Below are 15,271 nucleotides of genomic sequence, written 5' to 3'. Positions count from 1 at the left end.
AGAGCACTGGCTAGTTTAGTCTTCCACGGGAGGAAGGAGGGAGGTCACGGAGCACTGGCTAGTCTTCCACGGGGGAGGAGGGGGGTTTCCTGGCCCGTCTCTGCTGAGCAGGAGCTCCCGCCACTCCAGCCCAGCCTGTGCGCAGCCAGCCCCCATCCCGCAGCCCCACGCCCACACTTACTTTTTTTCTTCGACTGTCCTGGGGCTGGAGAAGACTGTGTGGCCGGAGTGCTCAGCTGCTCCTCCTCCTCTTTTGGCTCCGTCTTCACTTCCCTTGGTTTCTCCTCTGTGTCCATGGCTTCCAGCTTACCGTCTTCTGCCACGGTCGCTGCTTTCACCTGAAAGACAAGCAGATGGTTCTGTCCTCAAGCATCCTGCACTGTCTGAGGAGACATCGTTAAGGAATTCACGGCATGAGATGTACATAATCATGAGAATCTGAGCCACAGCACGCTCGTTTTTCTAATGCTTTCATCTGAGTCCAAAGAGCTGATCAGATCATACAAGGCAGGGTTCACTTCTCTCACCTCTGGTTTGTCCTCTGACTGGCCGTCTCCTGATTCTGATGGATCCTCCTCCATTTTGGGGACAATCTTAATGTCCTGGGAAGGCTGCTGCTCAGGCGCAGCCTGGGAATTCACTTCCGTGCTACTGGTTGATGGAGGGTTTGATACCTGTCCTTCAATGCTCACAGCAGGCTGGGAAAGCTAGGTAGAAAGAAAAGGGCCCATATTACAAAAGAAAATGCACCCTGAGGAACATCTATTTGTGGATCTTACTAGTTCACCTTCTCCTAACTAAGTAGAATTTCCATTGTACCTTCAACTTCTCTCACTCGGGTGTTTTAAATAATTTTTTTCTAAATGCAGGTCTCCCAAACCTTGTAAATATTTGGTCATTCTTTCTCCAACATGTATTAAGCATCTAGTACACATTTAAGGAAACGAGCCAAGTGCCTTGGAAGAGTCGAAAGAAAAGCTCTCAAGGAGCTTCTGACTCTATCAGGGCAAAAAAAAGCAGCCCCTAAATAACCTGCTCTCTACCCAGTGACATGGCTGATGCTGGGCCCAGGCCAACCTGGGCATGCACAAAGGCCCTCCCCCCTCTTTGGAGGTGAGGGTGCCTTTCTGTCCTACAGACACACAGAGGTCACCGAAGGCTAGTCTACTCATCCTCCCCTCCTAAGGCTGCCAGCCTTCCTTAGCAGCTCAAGGGACATCTGCACAGTGCGAAGATAAGAAGTGATCTGACAGTTAACAGGAAAACTGGATTTCTACCAATAAGGAGGCTCAGATGTTTTAGGTCCATAAAACACATGGGAATCCAAAAAGGCAAGAAAGTACATTTACAAAGCAACTATCACATGCTAAGCACTAGGCACACACGATTCCAATGAAGCCTCCCAACAACCCAAGGAAGGATTATCATCGCCACTTTACAGATGAGGAAATCGAGACAAAGTTCATCTGTCCAACATCAGTTATTAAATGTCTGAAGCTGGATTTGAATCCAGGGCTCTCCCCATGCCTTTATGCTTCTTTTCTGCCTATGTTCTGTAGTCTAGGGCCTAAACTCCCGATATGTATTTAGCAACGGACCAAGGAATCCTGACCATTCCACGCAAATGGCTGGATAGATGGGAAGGAATCCCTCACATAGCCAGCCTTCCTAGTCACCATCTTTGCTGCCTCCCCCAAATTTCCCGGGATGCCATCACAGAAGGGATGTTTCCTTCAGCACAAGGATGGATCCCATCCTTAACTTTTTCTCAGCTAACTGTACTGAATGCCTGTTGGGCACCTGCCACCATGGGGTACCCATGACAGCACATACAGAGTTCCCTTGGCAGGGTTCGCGCAAGGCAGAGAATAGAGAAAGGCAAGGTTTTACATACTGGAGTCGTAGGCTGCTGAGGCGGGAGTGGGGCCGTCGGGGTGGGCACTGAGGCCGTGGCGCTCTGCTGGGAGAGGGGCTGCTGCTGGGGTGGCTCGACTGAAGGGACAGCAGGAACTGGAGGCGGCACTTGGGGAGGAAGCTGTGACTGAGGAGGGGTGGGTGTCTGTCTTGGAGGTGGGTGGAGAGCAGGGGGTTGTGGTCCAGAGGTCATTGCCGGGGGTGTTGGAGCAGGGGCCGAAGCTACGGGAGCAGGAGGCTGCTGGGCTCCCATGCCTGGCGGGGTATGATGTGGTGTAGGAGTCCGACTAGGGACTGGAGAAGGCGAATTCCGATGCAGAGAAGGTTGAGGGAGAGGTGGGCAGTGAATGTGGTTCCCCTGAGAACCTGGAGTCATTGCAGGAGAATTCACAGGACAGGAAGAACTGGACATCTGGGCCTGTTAAAAAACATCCATTTTGTAAGTTCACATAAAGACACATGTACCTGAATCCAGCAAGTCTAAGATAAGATGGTCAACATCATTGTATACTGAGGTAAAATTTGCCAAATGGGGAATAAAAGGTGTTTTTCCTAGACAATATCTGCAAAACATGATGGGTTTCCCACTCAGATTAGCAAAGCGCCCCCAAGATAATCGCTCACTGCTCCCCTCCACGTTGAGAGTACAAAGAATGAGGGCAAAGCTCATACATACTTGAGACACTGGGGCCTGGCTGCTGGGCTGAGCCAGAGGGAGATTTGTAGCATTCAGTCCTTGCGAGGAAGCAGAAAACTGATTCTGCTGAAGGAATTGGTTTTGGCCAGAAGGCTGACCAACTCCTGGTTGTTGCATCCGTGAAGCAAAGGCCAGAGACTGCAAAAGAACACATGGCCCCCAAACACTCTGAGATCATGCCATGAGGATGGGGGCAAGAACTAAGGAGGCTGGGCTTAGAAAAACTATCATAATGTGCATGGTGGCTGCACTGGAATTTTCCTGGTTGGGCCCAAAGGGCAGAATGGATAGAAGTTGCAAAGATTTAAATTTTATGCAAAGAAAAACCTCTTAGTGAATAAATACAACTCTTTAAGAAGGAGCTGCCCCATCTCCACTCCCTAAAAAGGTTGATCAAGGAAAGGATAAATGTCACCAACCACTGTAGACACTATAAAAGCTAAGATTCTGGGAAAATAGGAATTAAGAGAAAGGAGCGGGACAGCTAAGGGGAAAGCAATGATGACACAAAGGACCCCACCCCCAGCAATCAACCCAAAGGCCTATCAATAGGCCCATTACTCCCAACTGTCTGACCCCATAAACAATTGTCATCAATGTATGGTACACGGATTGGCATGCAGAAGAGTTGTCAAGGGAAGAAGGTAGGAAATACCTCCTTGAACGTCAGAACTGATTAATGGATGAGAGAGCAAATCAGCTGAAGATTCAGCAGCATTGGATGATGGCATCACAACTTTCCCCACCTAACAACACAAATACTCACTACTACACTAGGTAGGTCAATTGATAAGATGACCTTTCTGTTCAAAAGGCAGAACCAAAGAATCTATTCATATACAACTCCACTCTTATGCATGCATTATGCCATGCGAATACTTCATTTTCTTATCTCCTGCCCCAACTAACAAAAGCCCATTTCTTTCACCAATGCAATCTCCACCCCCTCCCACCCCCCATGTGTGAATCCACGAGGCCCAGCATACTACTGATCTGAATTATTACATGGCACCACCCTCCCTTTGATTCTCTATCCAAAGCTTAACCTCACTTCCACTCTGGCCCTTCTGTATAAAAAAGAAAGAACACAAACAGGAAGGATTCATTTCCCCTTTTGGAAGGCATGTTTTACGACTGTCTACCACAACTACCACCAAGGGGTGGGGGAGGGAGAGGAATCAAACCTCAACAGAAAATGAAGCATAAAATGCTGACCTGATTCATGGGCCCAGCCTGAGTTAGCTGTCCAGGGTGCTGAAGAGGAGGTGTCTGCCTGGGTCCGATGGATGGCAGCTGCATGTTCATCTGGCCAAACTGATTCATTCCTGTTTAAAATACACAGATGTGTCTGCGGGTGGATGCACAAACAATGTAATGGCACCGAGTGACTTGTCAAGGCACAAATACTCTCCCTTGAACAAGTAATAAAGGCAATGTACTCAAGAGAGGGTGCTTCACCGTGAGCCGAGAGAACGTTTTAGAACGTGCAATTCTCAGTACTTCTCAACAAGAGTTTAAATGGCCCCTCACTGAGAGTCACGAGCTCCTGCTTTTACTTTCGTAAGATTTCGGCAGCCTGAGACCAGGGTTTCTACCTGGAACCTACGTGTAGGCAGGACCCAGGCAGGACCAGCATCTTGATCATCAGGATTACTCTGTATCTGAGCCAGAGCCTGCCCTGACATACCTGCCTGCGGAGGCATACGCGGCATCATCTGGTTGGGAACATTGGCACGGATCATAGTGGGGTCTGGCAAAGGACCATCTGGGGAGAAGAAATCCAAGATCAGGCAAACATCTACCTCAAAGAACAAAATAAACAAGAGCCAGGACCCCTGGAATTGAGACTAGATGGTCTCTAGGGGCTGTGGCCTCCAAATCGCTGGTCTCAGGTGAGGCGCTGCACAGCCCAACGCGATGACAACACCCTGAAATGCACCCCGTCACTTCCTTGGATGGAATCACACATGACACAAGCACTTGTTACACGGTAAACTAGCATTCATTTTTCAATGACTTGGTCACTTGTCATTCAGTGTCTTCAGTCCTATCCAACTTTTCATGACCCTGTTTGGGGCTTTCGTGAAAAAGATACCAGAGCAATTGCCCTTTTTTTTTTTCTTTTAATTTATTTATTTTTAGTTTTCAACATTCATTTCCACAAGATTTTGAGTTACAATATTTTCTCTCCCTGTCTTTCCCCTACCCCCCACCCCCAAATAGCAAGCCTACTGAATATCCCTTCCCCCAATCTGTTCTCTCTTATACCTCTCCCATCCCCCCTAACTTTCTAGTATGGCAAGATTTCAGGACATTTTCAAGTAAGACATTTCAGGGTAAAGTGACTTGCCTAGCTAGTAAGTGTCTGAATCTAGATTTGAACTCAGGAAGAGGAATCTTCCTGATCCCCAGCCCATTGTGCTATGTAAGAGCAGCCCCCCAAAAAGACTGGTAGTGGGAATCACTGCCTAGCTGAAATATGTAGAAACAAATACTGTATTGAATTAGTGATAATCTCATGCTTTATCCCATTCTAATCCAAAGGAAGCTCTCAGGGTGGACACAGCACCAGCCCTGGAGTCAAGGAGGACCCACGTTCAAATCTGGCCTCAGACACTGGAAACTCACTAGCTGTGTGACCCTGGGCAAGTCACTTAACCCTAAATGCCTCTCTCAAACACCAAAAGAGCAGCTCTCCTTCCATAGGTTTACAGAGCCAGAGCACACAAAGGGCATCAGAGAAGCTAAAACAGCAACTACAAATCCAGTCCTTTACCCCAGGGCCCCCGAATGAAGGAGCCCTGCTCTGCACCAGCGAGCCTCTCGGCTTGAGTTCCGAGCTATGGGAAGGAGGCTCTTGCTGTCCTCGCCTCCCCCTTGGCATTGCTCTGGCCCCGTCCTTTCCCAAAGAGCTGCTGCTTGCCTTCTGCCTCCCAGGGTAACCGCCTTCAGGACTCCATCCCAGCTCACAGAACCCCACGCTTCTTTTCCCTCCAGTTACCATCCGGTGCGTGTGGCACATAGTCGTGCCATCACTCGTCAGGACTCGACGCTGTATGTGCTGGTGCACTGGAAACGGAGCGAGGGGCACTGACTGGGGGGGTTTCAAAAGGGTTTCCTGGCTGTTGCCTTTTATTTGGCTACTAATTCTGATTTGAAAACCCTTATTTTTATACTAACTGCTATTAAACCAAAGCACTCCTAACCAGCACAATATACTAAGACAAGGACTGACAAAGTTTTGCGTATGAAGGTTTTTACATTTTTAAAAAACAATAAAGTTGTATTTTAAAATGGAAAAAGTATTTTGGGCTTGTGGGTCAGACAAAAATAGGTGACCGTTTGCCCTGTTGGCAAATGTTTTAAGATAAGTCCAAGACAAATTAATTCACTTCAGCCCATCATCTCTAGCTGTTGAGAATCCAAATTCAAAAAGGTTTGTCATAGCAGCTAAATAGGAACACAGCAAGCAGCTCTCCTATGGGGCCAGATGACTTCTTTGTTTTTATCCAAGAGACCTGTGGAAAGCTCTTTCACATTATCTTAAAGGGTGACTGACAGCCATCTATGAACTGGTATTTTGATTTTTCAATGAGCTATAACAAAGTAACTTCATCCTAACCATTTTCCCCCCATTTGGCCCACAAAGATATATGACCCTATTACAATGAGCAAAAGCACAGCTTTCCAGTATAACAAGTACTAGCCTTCCATTTCTCATCAATTTGCCTCCTCATTCATAAGGCACTGGCCCCTCCCCCTTCTCTACCTCGACCCAGTCCATAGCTTCCCGGCTAAAAATGGCCGATGGCCAACCTGAAGTCATTCCTTGATGATGAGCATGCCCTCCCTCTATCCCAGTGATTGGGAACCCCTGGTTGACTGAAAGCCATTCCCCAGAGTCCTATGTTGCCATTCCCCTTACCCTTTATCCCCCACCACATACCTCCCTTGTCCCATCGTGGTCTCAGGATTGCCTAGATACCCCAAAGCATGCTGACTCATCTTTGCCCCCTCTTGTCCCCTGGGCATTGCCCACACCCTGACCACTCATAGTTCTTTCCTAGGATGTCCCCTGCACATTCATCATCACCTCCCCCTCACCACCTTGATGACACAGCTCCATCTCTACCTTCTCAGCTGAGGTCCTCGCCTTGCGGGCATTTGCCCAGGATTCCATCCCATCTCATTCTCCTGGTGACCACCCTCGTCCCCACTACCTCCCTGCTGTCCACTAACAATCTCTCATTTCCCCACTCTAACCAGCCGTGTCAGCTGGCCATCATCTCACAGCTCCATCCTTCCAAGGTTACACTCTTTGGGAGTCAACATGGCAGACAGTTCTACTTCCCTTCCTCTCACTTGCTGTGGTCGAAGGGTAGGGAACCTGGGGCCTTCTAGGTCCTTTGGTGCGGCCTCTTGACCGAATACAAGTTTTACACAACAAATCCTTTTATGAAGGGGATCTGTTCCATGAAGTTTGAATTCGGTCAAAGGACTGAGAGGGCTACAGGTTCCCCACCCCCATGCTTTAGTCTCTGAGGTCTGGCTTCTGACTTTCTCCAAAGTTATTTACAATATCTAATCTAATAGTGCTTTTCTCAGCCCTCTCGACCCCTCTGCAGGCTCTGACCCCATCAATCACTCTTCTTGCCCCTTTCTCCATCTCAGGCTCCTCTGGGGGGTTTTCATCCAGGTCATACCTGCTAATGCCAAGCCCTCTTCTCTTCTCCCTCTAGACTATTTCCCTTAGTGGTTTCATCATCACCCATGGATGCAATTATTATCTCAATGCCAGTGACTCTTAGATTGACGTATCCAGGCCTCATCATTCTGGTGACCTCCAGCCCTCATCTCCAAATGCTTATTAGCGTAAACTCAACGTATCCAAAGCTGAACTCATTATCTTGCCCCAAACCCTCTGTTTTTCTCAATTTCCCTATGGGGGGCAGGGAGAAGAGATACCACCCAACTTCCCAGATCTCCAGGTTGGCCACCCAGACGTAAGCCTCGATTCCTCACCCTTGTCTCTCGGGCCAGATGACCAATGGGCGTCGAGGCCTGTTATTTTGCCCGTGTAACATCCCATCAGCACGCCCCTTTCTCTGATCATTTAGCCTAGTCACCACCTTTCTAACCGCAGATGTGCCCCAGACCCCTTTAACTCATCATCTGTCCCCGTGACATCCTAGCCTCCCTATTCCTTCCCTTCTGAAGGAAGCAGCCTTCAAGAAGTCTTTCTACCACATGTGCTCACAAGGCACAGAGCCAGCTCACAAGCTGCCACCACTAAATGTCTTCTTGTGGCCGTTCTGTAAAAGCCCAAGTGACCTCTACATTTGGGGACCCACAGCCCTTGGCCAAACACTCCCAGAGCAGCACTCACTGGCAGCCATTGCTGGTGGCGGGGGCCCCAGGCTGGGCCCCTGGCTCATGGAAGGCGGCGCTAGGCCTGGGCCAGGCGGCATCAAGTTCTGCTTTTGGAGCCTGGTGCGGCGTTTCTCCTCTAGCTCTTTTTGGATCTTGTAGATCTTTTCGGCGAGGAGGTGGTAGTACTCGGCCTTTTGATCATTTGAGAAAGAGAAAGAGGACATTATTTGGTACCAGCAGGGAAACTGAAAAATAGACTGAACAAAGAGTTATTAGATCTGTCTAGACGGACTGACACACACCAAGGGTAGGAGTTTAGCCTATGTTGCTTCAGAGCAATGGGTGGGTGCAGTTTTTCCACCAAAATGGTGACACACTGATTTTTAATTCTTAAAAACACACTTAGTAATTGGCTTTACAATGTGGATATTAGTACCTAAATTTGGAGCTTTGGAAAGCAGACCCATCTTCCACGTAGGGTTAGAGGACCTGAAAACAAACCAAACTGCTAACAGAAGATGCATCTAGGACGTGTGTAAAGAATCGGAGGTGTATATGCTGATACAGTGAGGTAATGCCCCACACAAAGCAATTCCTGCAAGCCATCCCCATGGATCCCCTGAGGGGGAGGAGGCCAGAGACTCACTCGGCTATTTGCAGATTCATACATGTCCCCCTCCACCTTCCGAGCGTATGCAACCAGGTTCTCCATCCGTCTGTCTTTTAGAGCAGCAGGATCTGGAGTCGGAAAGATGGCTTGGACACTGAGGGCAGAAACAGGAAACAGAGTGCTCATTCAGTCAAAGCCCATTCTATGGGCTCTTCGTTCTGAAGATGGTTTGGCAAAACCAAAAGGGTGGTTTGCCATTTCCTTCTCCAGCATATTTTGCAGATGAGGAAAATGAGGCAAAAAGAATTTAAGTGACTTGCCCAGAGTCACACAGCTAGTGTAAGCTAGTAAGGTTGAATTTGAACTCAAGTCCCCTTGACTCTGGGGCTGGCATTCTATTCATTGTGCTACCGAGCAGAAGTTATCAACAGAAAATAAATCCAGACTTTTCACCAAAATATATATGGTTAGGTTATTAGAAGTAACAGTTCGGGGTGGCTAGGTGGCGCAGTGAATAGAGCACCAGCCCTAGAGTCAAAAGGACCTGAGTTCAAATGTGGCCTCAGACACTCTTACTAGCCATGTGACCTTGGGCAAGTCATTTAACCCCAATCGCCCTGCCCTCCCCCCTCCAAAAAGCCAAAAACCCAAAACACAAACACAGTTCTTCCCCCTTGTTCTTCTGATACTGATTTCTTTGTGGTAGGGAAGGGAAAGAGATGAGGGAAGTGCACAAAGAGGATTTTTTTGTCTCATGGACATGTATAGAATACAAAAGCTGGAGAGTCACTGAAATAGCTACAGATTGGGAGTTACAGTAAAGACCAAGGGAGATGGGAAAAAGCAGTCATTAAGGCAGCAGCTGCCCCAGGCTGAGGCCAGGGGCCTGTGCTCACTGTCAGGTAGCAGATACGGACTTAGGCGAGGGCCGTGTGGTCACTGCCAGAACACAGACACACCCACCAACTTACAGTTTGTGAACAAGGTGATTTCGGAGATCCTGAGTAATATCTTCGTGCCACTGCTTCCGAATTCCAGCACTGGCTGGCTGGCTGGCTGCTGGCAGAGCCCCCAGATTGGCAACACCAGCATTTTCATTTATCATTGGGCTTTAAAAAGGAATCAATAAAATAGTTTACACTAAGGAGAAGGAATAGGAAAAGACACTATTTAAGACAAGAGCTCTCATGGCGATTGCTGTGATTTACAGAAAACGCAACAGGTGGATTTCTCCTCTTTATAAAAAATAAAGAAAACAAAAACCTTCTGGATTTTGTGACAGAAAACCGTGCTTTCCCAGTTTACCAAGTTAGTCAATACAAGGGTGCTTAGAGTATCCAGCCCAACACAGGTACTCCCAGGGACTGGTCATTTCAATTCTTGGTGACCTGGGTTGAAGTGGATATTTAAATAATCCCTAATCTAATTACTGGTCTCAACAGGTACAGTGTCTATAAACCCAAAGAACTCCATGGGTAATGAATAACAAAAGCAATAAACCATTTTATCAAATAGCAGAAACAGATCATTAACCAAAATAACTTACTTTTGAGAATTCATGGTTGAATGCATCATTGTATCAGAGAGCAGACTGGATGGCTGAACCCCGACACCTCCATTTACTCCCATAGGACTGGCACCTGGGTTAAAAAGCAAGCATGATATAAATTAAACAACACTTCAAGAATCTCCATGTTGAGCTATCTTTCCTGAAGATAAACACATCTTATGCTCAAAACATTATAGTGATATTCCTTAAAAATATTTCACTGAAACTCAATTTATCCTATTTTCATTGTGTTTCTTGTGAGGCCAATGCACTGTTTCTTACCTTCTCTCTAACTGGTGATCAAGGCCTTCTCTAAATACTCGGGCAGAGCTTTCCTATGGGCAGTTTTTCAGTGCATGAAGCCATTCCTTCAAAGAAGGGACACACTTGCCCACAACACAATAGTCCTCATTGGAAAGAACTATAAATAAATATCACTTTTGGGGAAAAGATGGTGCCCTTAGATATCATTTGGTTCTTAGGCAAGGAAAGCAGTGGTGAAAAGAGTAGTATAGACTGACAAGGGAAGGGTCTGACCACCTCTAGTGGACGGACACTCATTCAAAGCCAGGAAGCCAATAAAGCAAACAAGGCAAGTGGGCTCTTGGATTAGCTTGTGTACGAGGAGGCCAACATCTGACACACAATACAGAAAAGCCTGTGGCCAAGAGGAAGCATTCACTTCAAGCTTGCAAGAGTCGAGAAGGGCAGAGTATACAATAAGGTCTTCTTAGAGAACTGGGGAGAAAGAACAAATGAGGGAAAGCACCTCCAAGGCTTACTAAGAACCTCTGGGAACTAAGCCTTTGCTGATAACAATGAAAATCAGACACTTTGTAGTCATATAATGAACCTCTTGGGTTGCACAGGCATTACTACCATTTAAGGAGGCATGAGGAAACTGAGCCTTTAATTCAGAATTGAGGGGCAGGGCAGGAGTGCCCCTTGTTCTCTATCTAGGGACAGCTCCACAGCCTGAAGCAGAATTTTCTGGCTTGCTGCTCCCTTCTCTGGGATGGGAGTGGGGGGTGGGGGGAGGCTGGGGCTCCTCTACTGGGTCCGGACACTCTCTCTAGGTCCAATTCTGCCAACCTGTTAACAAGTATTTTATTAAGTATCAATGTACACTAGTTGGATCTATGCACAAAGATTAAACAATCTCTACTTGCAAAAAGCTTACAATACAACTGAGGAAGCCTAAGTACATATGGAAACAGAGACGGAGGACAAACATATGCAGGTAAATATATCTGAAGGTAGCTGGGGAAGGGGACCCGGAAAGGCTTCATGCAGGAGCCAATGAATGGCCTCAAGGGAAGGGAGGCAGTGCATGCTGGGCATGGGGGAGAGCCAGGATAAAGGCGCAGGGACAAGACACAGAGAGATTCCTTCTCAACAGAAATCTGGCCCCTTGGGCTGCAAAAACAGAGTCTGAGAGAGGAGGCTGGGAAGATTGCTTGTACAAGGCTTTAAAAACTAAGCCCCGAGGAGTTTGTCTTTTGTCCTAGAGGCAAGAGGAAACCATCGGCATTGGCCAAGTAGGAGCGCTGTCCCGACAGACGGAGCATGGGGCTGTGAGCGCCTCCAGGAGGGTGTGTGCCGTCCAGCCTGACCAGTGTGGGAGCAGAGGTGGGAAAAGGGCGCGTGCAGAGGGGAAATCCACCGAGACACTGAGGCAGACCTGCACCAGGGCAGGCGTGAATGCAGGCAAAACATGACAAAGGACTGGATGCTTGGAGTGAGGCAGAGTGGGAGGGGAGAGGAGCAGCTCAGCTGTAGGCAGGATGAGAGGTCTCTGGGACGTCCCATCTGGAATGTCCAATTAGCCCAGCTGGTGACATGGGGCACAGAGATGACCTCTGGGAGCTGATGTGCATCACAAAGCAGCAAAGGAGAAGGGGAGGAGCAGGCAGACAGTAAGAGGAGAACCAAGACAGAGCAGGGCCACAAAAAACAGCAAGGAGGAAAGGATGTTCACAGCAACCGACGAAGCAGACAGGGCTGGATGGGGATGCCGCGTAAGGCGTCCGTATGGCAATACAGAACTGGCATGGAGGCAGATGATCAAGGAAATCCCTATTTCAACCAGTTTAGTAAATTTGCCAACAACATGGCAGGGGATGGGGTGACCAAGAACTGACCTAGGCCCTTATGTCACCGAAGTAGCAGTAAAAGGATCAGAAGACAGCCATGAGGATGGGAAAGCTGAGCACAGGGGAAATGGGCATTAAGGACCGGAGGGAACGACAGTGAGAGAAGCACCAGGCACTCCAACCTTCTTCCTTGGCCAATACAAAGAGAGGAATGAGAAAGAAGAGGCTCCCCTGAGGTGCTGACCTCCCTGAAGACCACCTTAAAGTTAAGAGGCAGGCAGAAAGGCGGTTCTGACATTCCAGGGGCTTAGGAGTAGACAAGGCATTCCCAAAGGCACAGCAGGGCAAATCAGGGGAGCAATGATCAAGCTGGAACGGCTCCAGGAAGAAGGGCGAGATGGGCTCTTAAAAAAGGCTGGGTCTGGAGCAGGACGGGTGGCCAAATCCACTTCCTACTGCTTACAACCTGTGGTGCCTTAAGCCAAGTCCTGCAAGAGGATGTCTTTAGTTTCTTCATCTGTTCAATGAGAAACTTCTGCGGTTCCTCCTGGCTTAAATCAACAGAGCTGGGAAGAGTGAGGGTGAGGATGCTTCTGCTGGATGTGACAGAAAGGTCACTGGAACTGGGGGACAGAAAACACCAACAGTGGTTCTGGAACGGACAAAAGGCGGGCTGTAGAGTGCTACCTTCTAACATTCCTCAAGTAAGCTCTATCAATGGGACAAGAGAACACATCTAATCTAGGCTCCAGAAGCCTTGGTTGACACTCAAAGATCTGTGTAAGTCCAAGCCCATTTCAGAGGTACTTTGGAGGACACACTGTTTAAATGAATACACGAATCTCAGTAAGGTAAGTGAACATAGCAAATTTGGGTTTTTTCAGGTTTCATATGCATGCGGAAAAAGATGACTCCCCCTACAGCACCTGCCTTCAGGTTCTACCCTCCCCAGCACCGGCCTGCAGAACAGTTTCAACGGGGTGGCTAGGTGCTGCAGTGAATAGTGCATTGGCCCTGAAGTCAGGAGGACCTGAGTTCAAATCCAGCCTCAGATATGTAACACTTACTCGCCAGGTGACCTTGGCCATGTCACATAACCCCAACTGCCCTCCAAAAAGCAAAAAACAAACAAAAAACCAGAATAGTTTCAACAGTAAGAAATTTCTTTCAAGAATTATTTTTAAGAGCTCACAGTCTGTGCACATTTTAGCCAATAGGAACAGAATCCAGAAATCAGGTGCCAATAAAGCCAACTTCTACACAAAGCAGAGATCCCAAAGGGACATAAAAGCAACCAAGGTCTGAGCAGGCCGTATAGAGAAAGGTTCTGGAACTAGCCACTGCTGCGTCCTTAGAGAGCATTCCAAGATGACACGGACACCATGTGAGCAAGTGAAGGGCTTCTTCACCTGTTTTGTGTCCTGGACCCCTCTGGCTGTCTGCAGAATCCTTGCTAGCCTTTCTCAGAGTATTGTTTTAAAATGCAAAAAAAAAAACTGCATAGGATTACTGAGGAAACCAATTCTATTGAAATGTAGCTAGGAAAATAAACTCCCAGACTCCAGGTTAAGCTCCTCAGGCACAAATGAAGGCACAGTCTCCAGTCTCAGCTGTGGCAGCTGGAGACCATCCGGACCTCTGAGGGCCAGAGTGTTGTACCCTTTGCAGCGTTATGGAGACATACAGCAAAAATGCAAAGGTGACCTAAGGGCCTATAAAAGAAACAACTATTTCCACATTAAAGTGAATCAAGCTAGATTTGTTACAATAAGGAAAATGATAGTAAGTCTGTCAAAGAGCACAGCCATCACTTTTAACAGTTTGTTCTCAAACGGCAACACAATCTGGGAAGGTGGAGAAGGATATGAAACCTGGTTCACTGCCTGGTTAACTGTTCATCTGGGATGGCCTGCTGAACATTTGTTTGGCTGCCTGGAGGCAGCAAGGTCTACTCTCAATCTTTAAACCAATCACAAGGGAACACAATGAAGACATTTTTCAGTCTGTGAGGGAAAAAAGGGCAAACACTGTAATATCACAAAGAACAAGTCCAGCTCCAAAAAGAGATGTGAGAAGAGAAAGCCCCCGACTTCTTGACAGAGGCGGCCAAGGCCAAGGGGGGGCACGGCGCACCGATTCTTTACAGAATATTTTGATGATAAACAGTTTGCTGCTGTTCCTCTTCTCTTTATGCCCCTTTCACTCTCTGGTAAGGGAGAGGAAGAGAGCTAATAAGACAATTTTGATGATATAAGAATATTATCAATAAAGATTATAGCACCGATTATCTCACCCCCTAAAGTGACCAACTGGGGTATGAGGCCACTGAATAGCCCTTTCTCTTGATGCCCCCATCTTGACCACAATTATCTGAACTGACGACAAGGACAGAGGTGCTTATATGTAGACCACAGCACTATGCATCTGAAAAGACTATCAGATGCAATGAGGGGTACAACAACTTACTCAAGGTGTTCATGGGACGCATGCCCTGGGCTGGCTGCCCAGGCGGCTGCTGATTCTTCACTGGAGCTTGTGGCTGGGTCTGCATCTGGTTTCCTTGATAGGTTAGGCCAAGAGCTGCATATGCCCGCTCTATGGAGCTGGGATCAATCTGACTGGGAGGGTTCAGGCTGGGAGTAGCTTGCTGACCCACCCCTACAGAACCAGCATTTCCAATGCCCACTGCAGCACCGGTCAATATTGCTGCGGAAGAAGTAGAACATGTTAAAATATCAAAAGGAAGTTAATACGGAGGGTGAAATAGCCAGACTATTCCACTCTCAACTCTTTCAAAAAAGACCAAGACATAAACAAAAAAACCTGCCAAGCCTCCCTCTGCCCCCACCCCCACCCCCACGCACTGAGAGAGTCAGAGGCCTAAGGAAAGGATAAAGATCAGCTGACAGATCAAAACAACTTTAACCAGCAAAAGAGATTTAACGAGCGGCTGGGACGCGGCTGCTTTTTGGTGCCAAATGAGGAAGGGAAGGGGGTGTGTGTGTGTGTGTGTGTGTGTGTGTGTGTGTGTGTGTGTG

General features: G+C 47.8%; 1 protein-coding gene across 2 annotated transcripts in view; it reads right to left on the bottom strand.

Annotated features, from left to right (window-relative positions):
• EP300 (E1A binding protein p300) overlaps positions 1–15,271 on the bottom strand; it is an 82,360-nt gene that overhangs the window by 20,009 nt on the left and 47,080 nt on the right. For both annotated transcript variants that reach the window (XM_069102884.1, XM_069102883.1), the window contains exons 6-16: positions 14,700–14,939; positions 10,138–10,231; positions 9,563–9,700; positions 8,628–8,745; positions 7,998–8,172; positions 4,299–4,376; positions 3,827–3,936; positions 2,591–2,749; positions 1,895–2,332; positions 528–707; positions 182–338 (exon numbers count right to left, since the gene is read on the bottom strand). In XM_069102884.1, coding sequence (XP_068958985.1) covers positions 182–338; positions 528–707; positions 1,895–2,332; positions 2,591–2,749; positions 3,827–3,936; positions 4,299–4,376; positions 7,998–8,172; positions 8,628–8,745; positions 9,563–9,700; positions 10,138–10,231; positions 14,700–14,939 — 1,887 coding nt within the window. The remainder of the gene's footprint in view (positions 1–181; positions 339–527; positions 708–1,894; positions 2,333–2,590; positions 2,750–3,826; positions 3,937–4,298; positions 4,377–7,997; positions 8,173–8,627; positions 8,746–9,562; positions 9,701–10,137; positions 10,232–14,699; positions 14,940–15,271) is intronic.

Source organism: Petaurus breviceps, unplaced genomic scaffold (assembly GCF_028583685.1).
Source record: "Petaurus breviceps papuanus isolate PSGF00001 unplaced genomic scaffold, PetGlider_PUasm1.0 558, whole genome shotgun sequence".
Classification (NCBI taxonomy): domain Eukaryota; kingdom Metazoa; phylum Chordata; class Mammalia; order Diprotodontia; family Petauridae; genus Petaurus; species Petaurus breviceps.
This window is presented reverse-complemented; position numbering and strand designations above follow the sequence as displayed.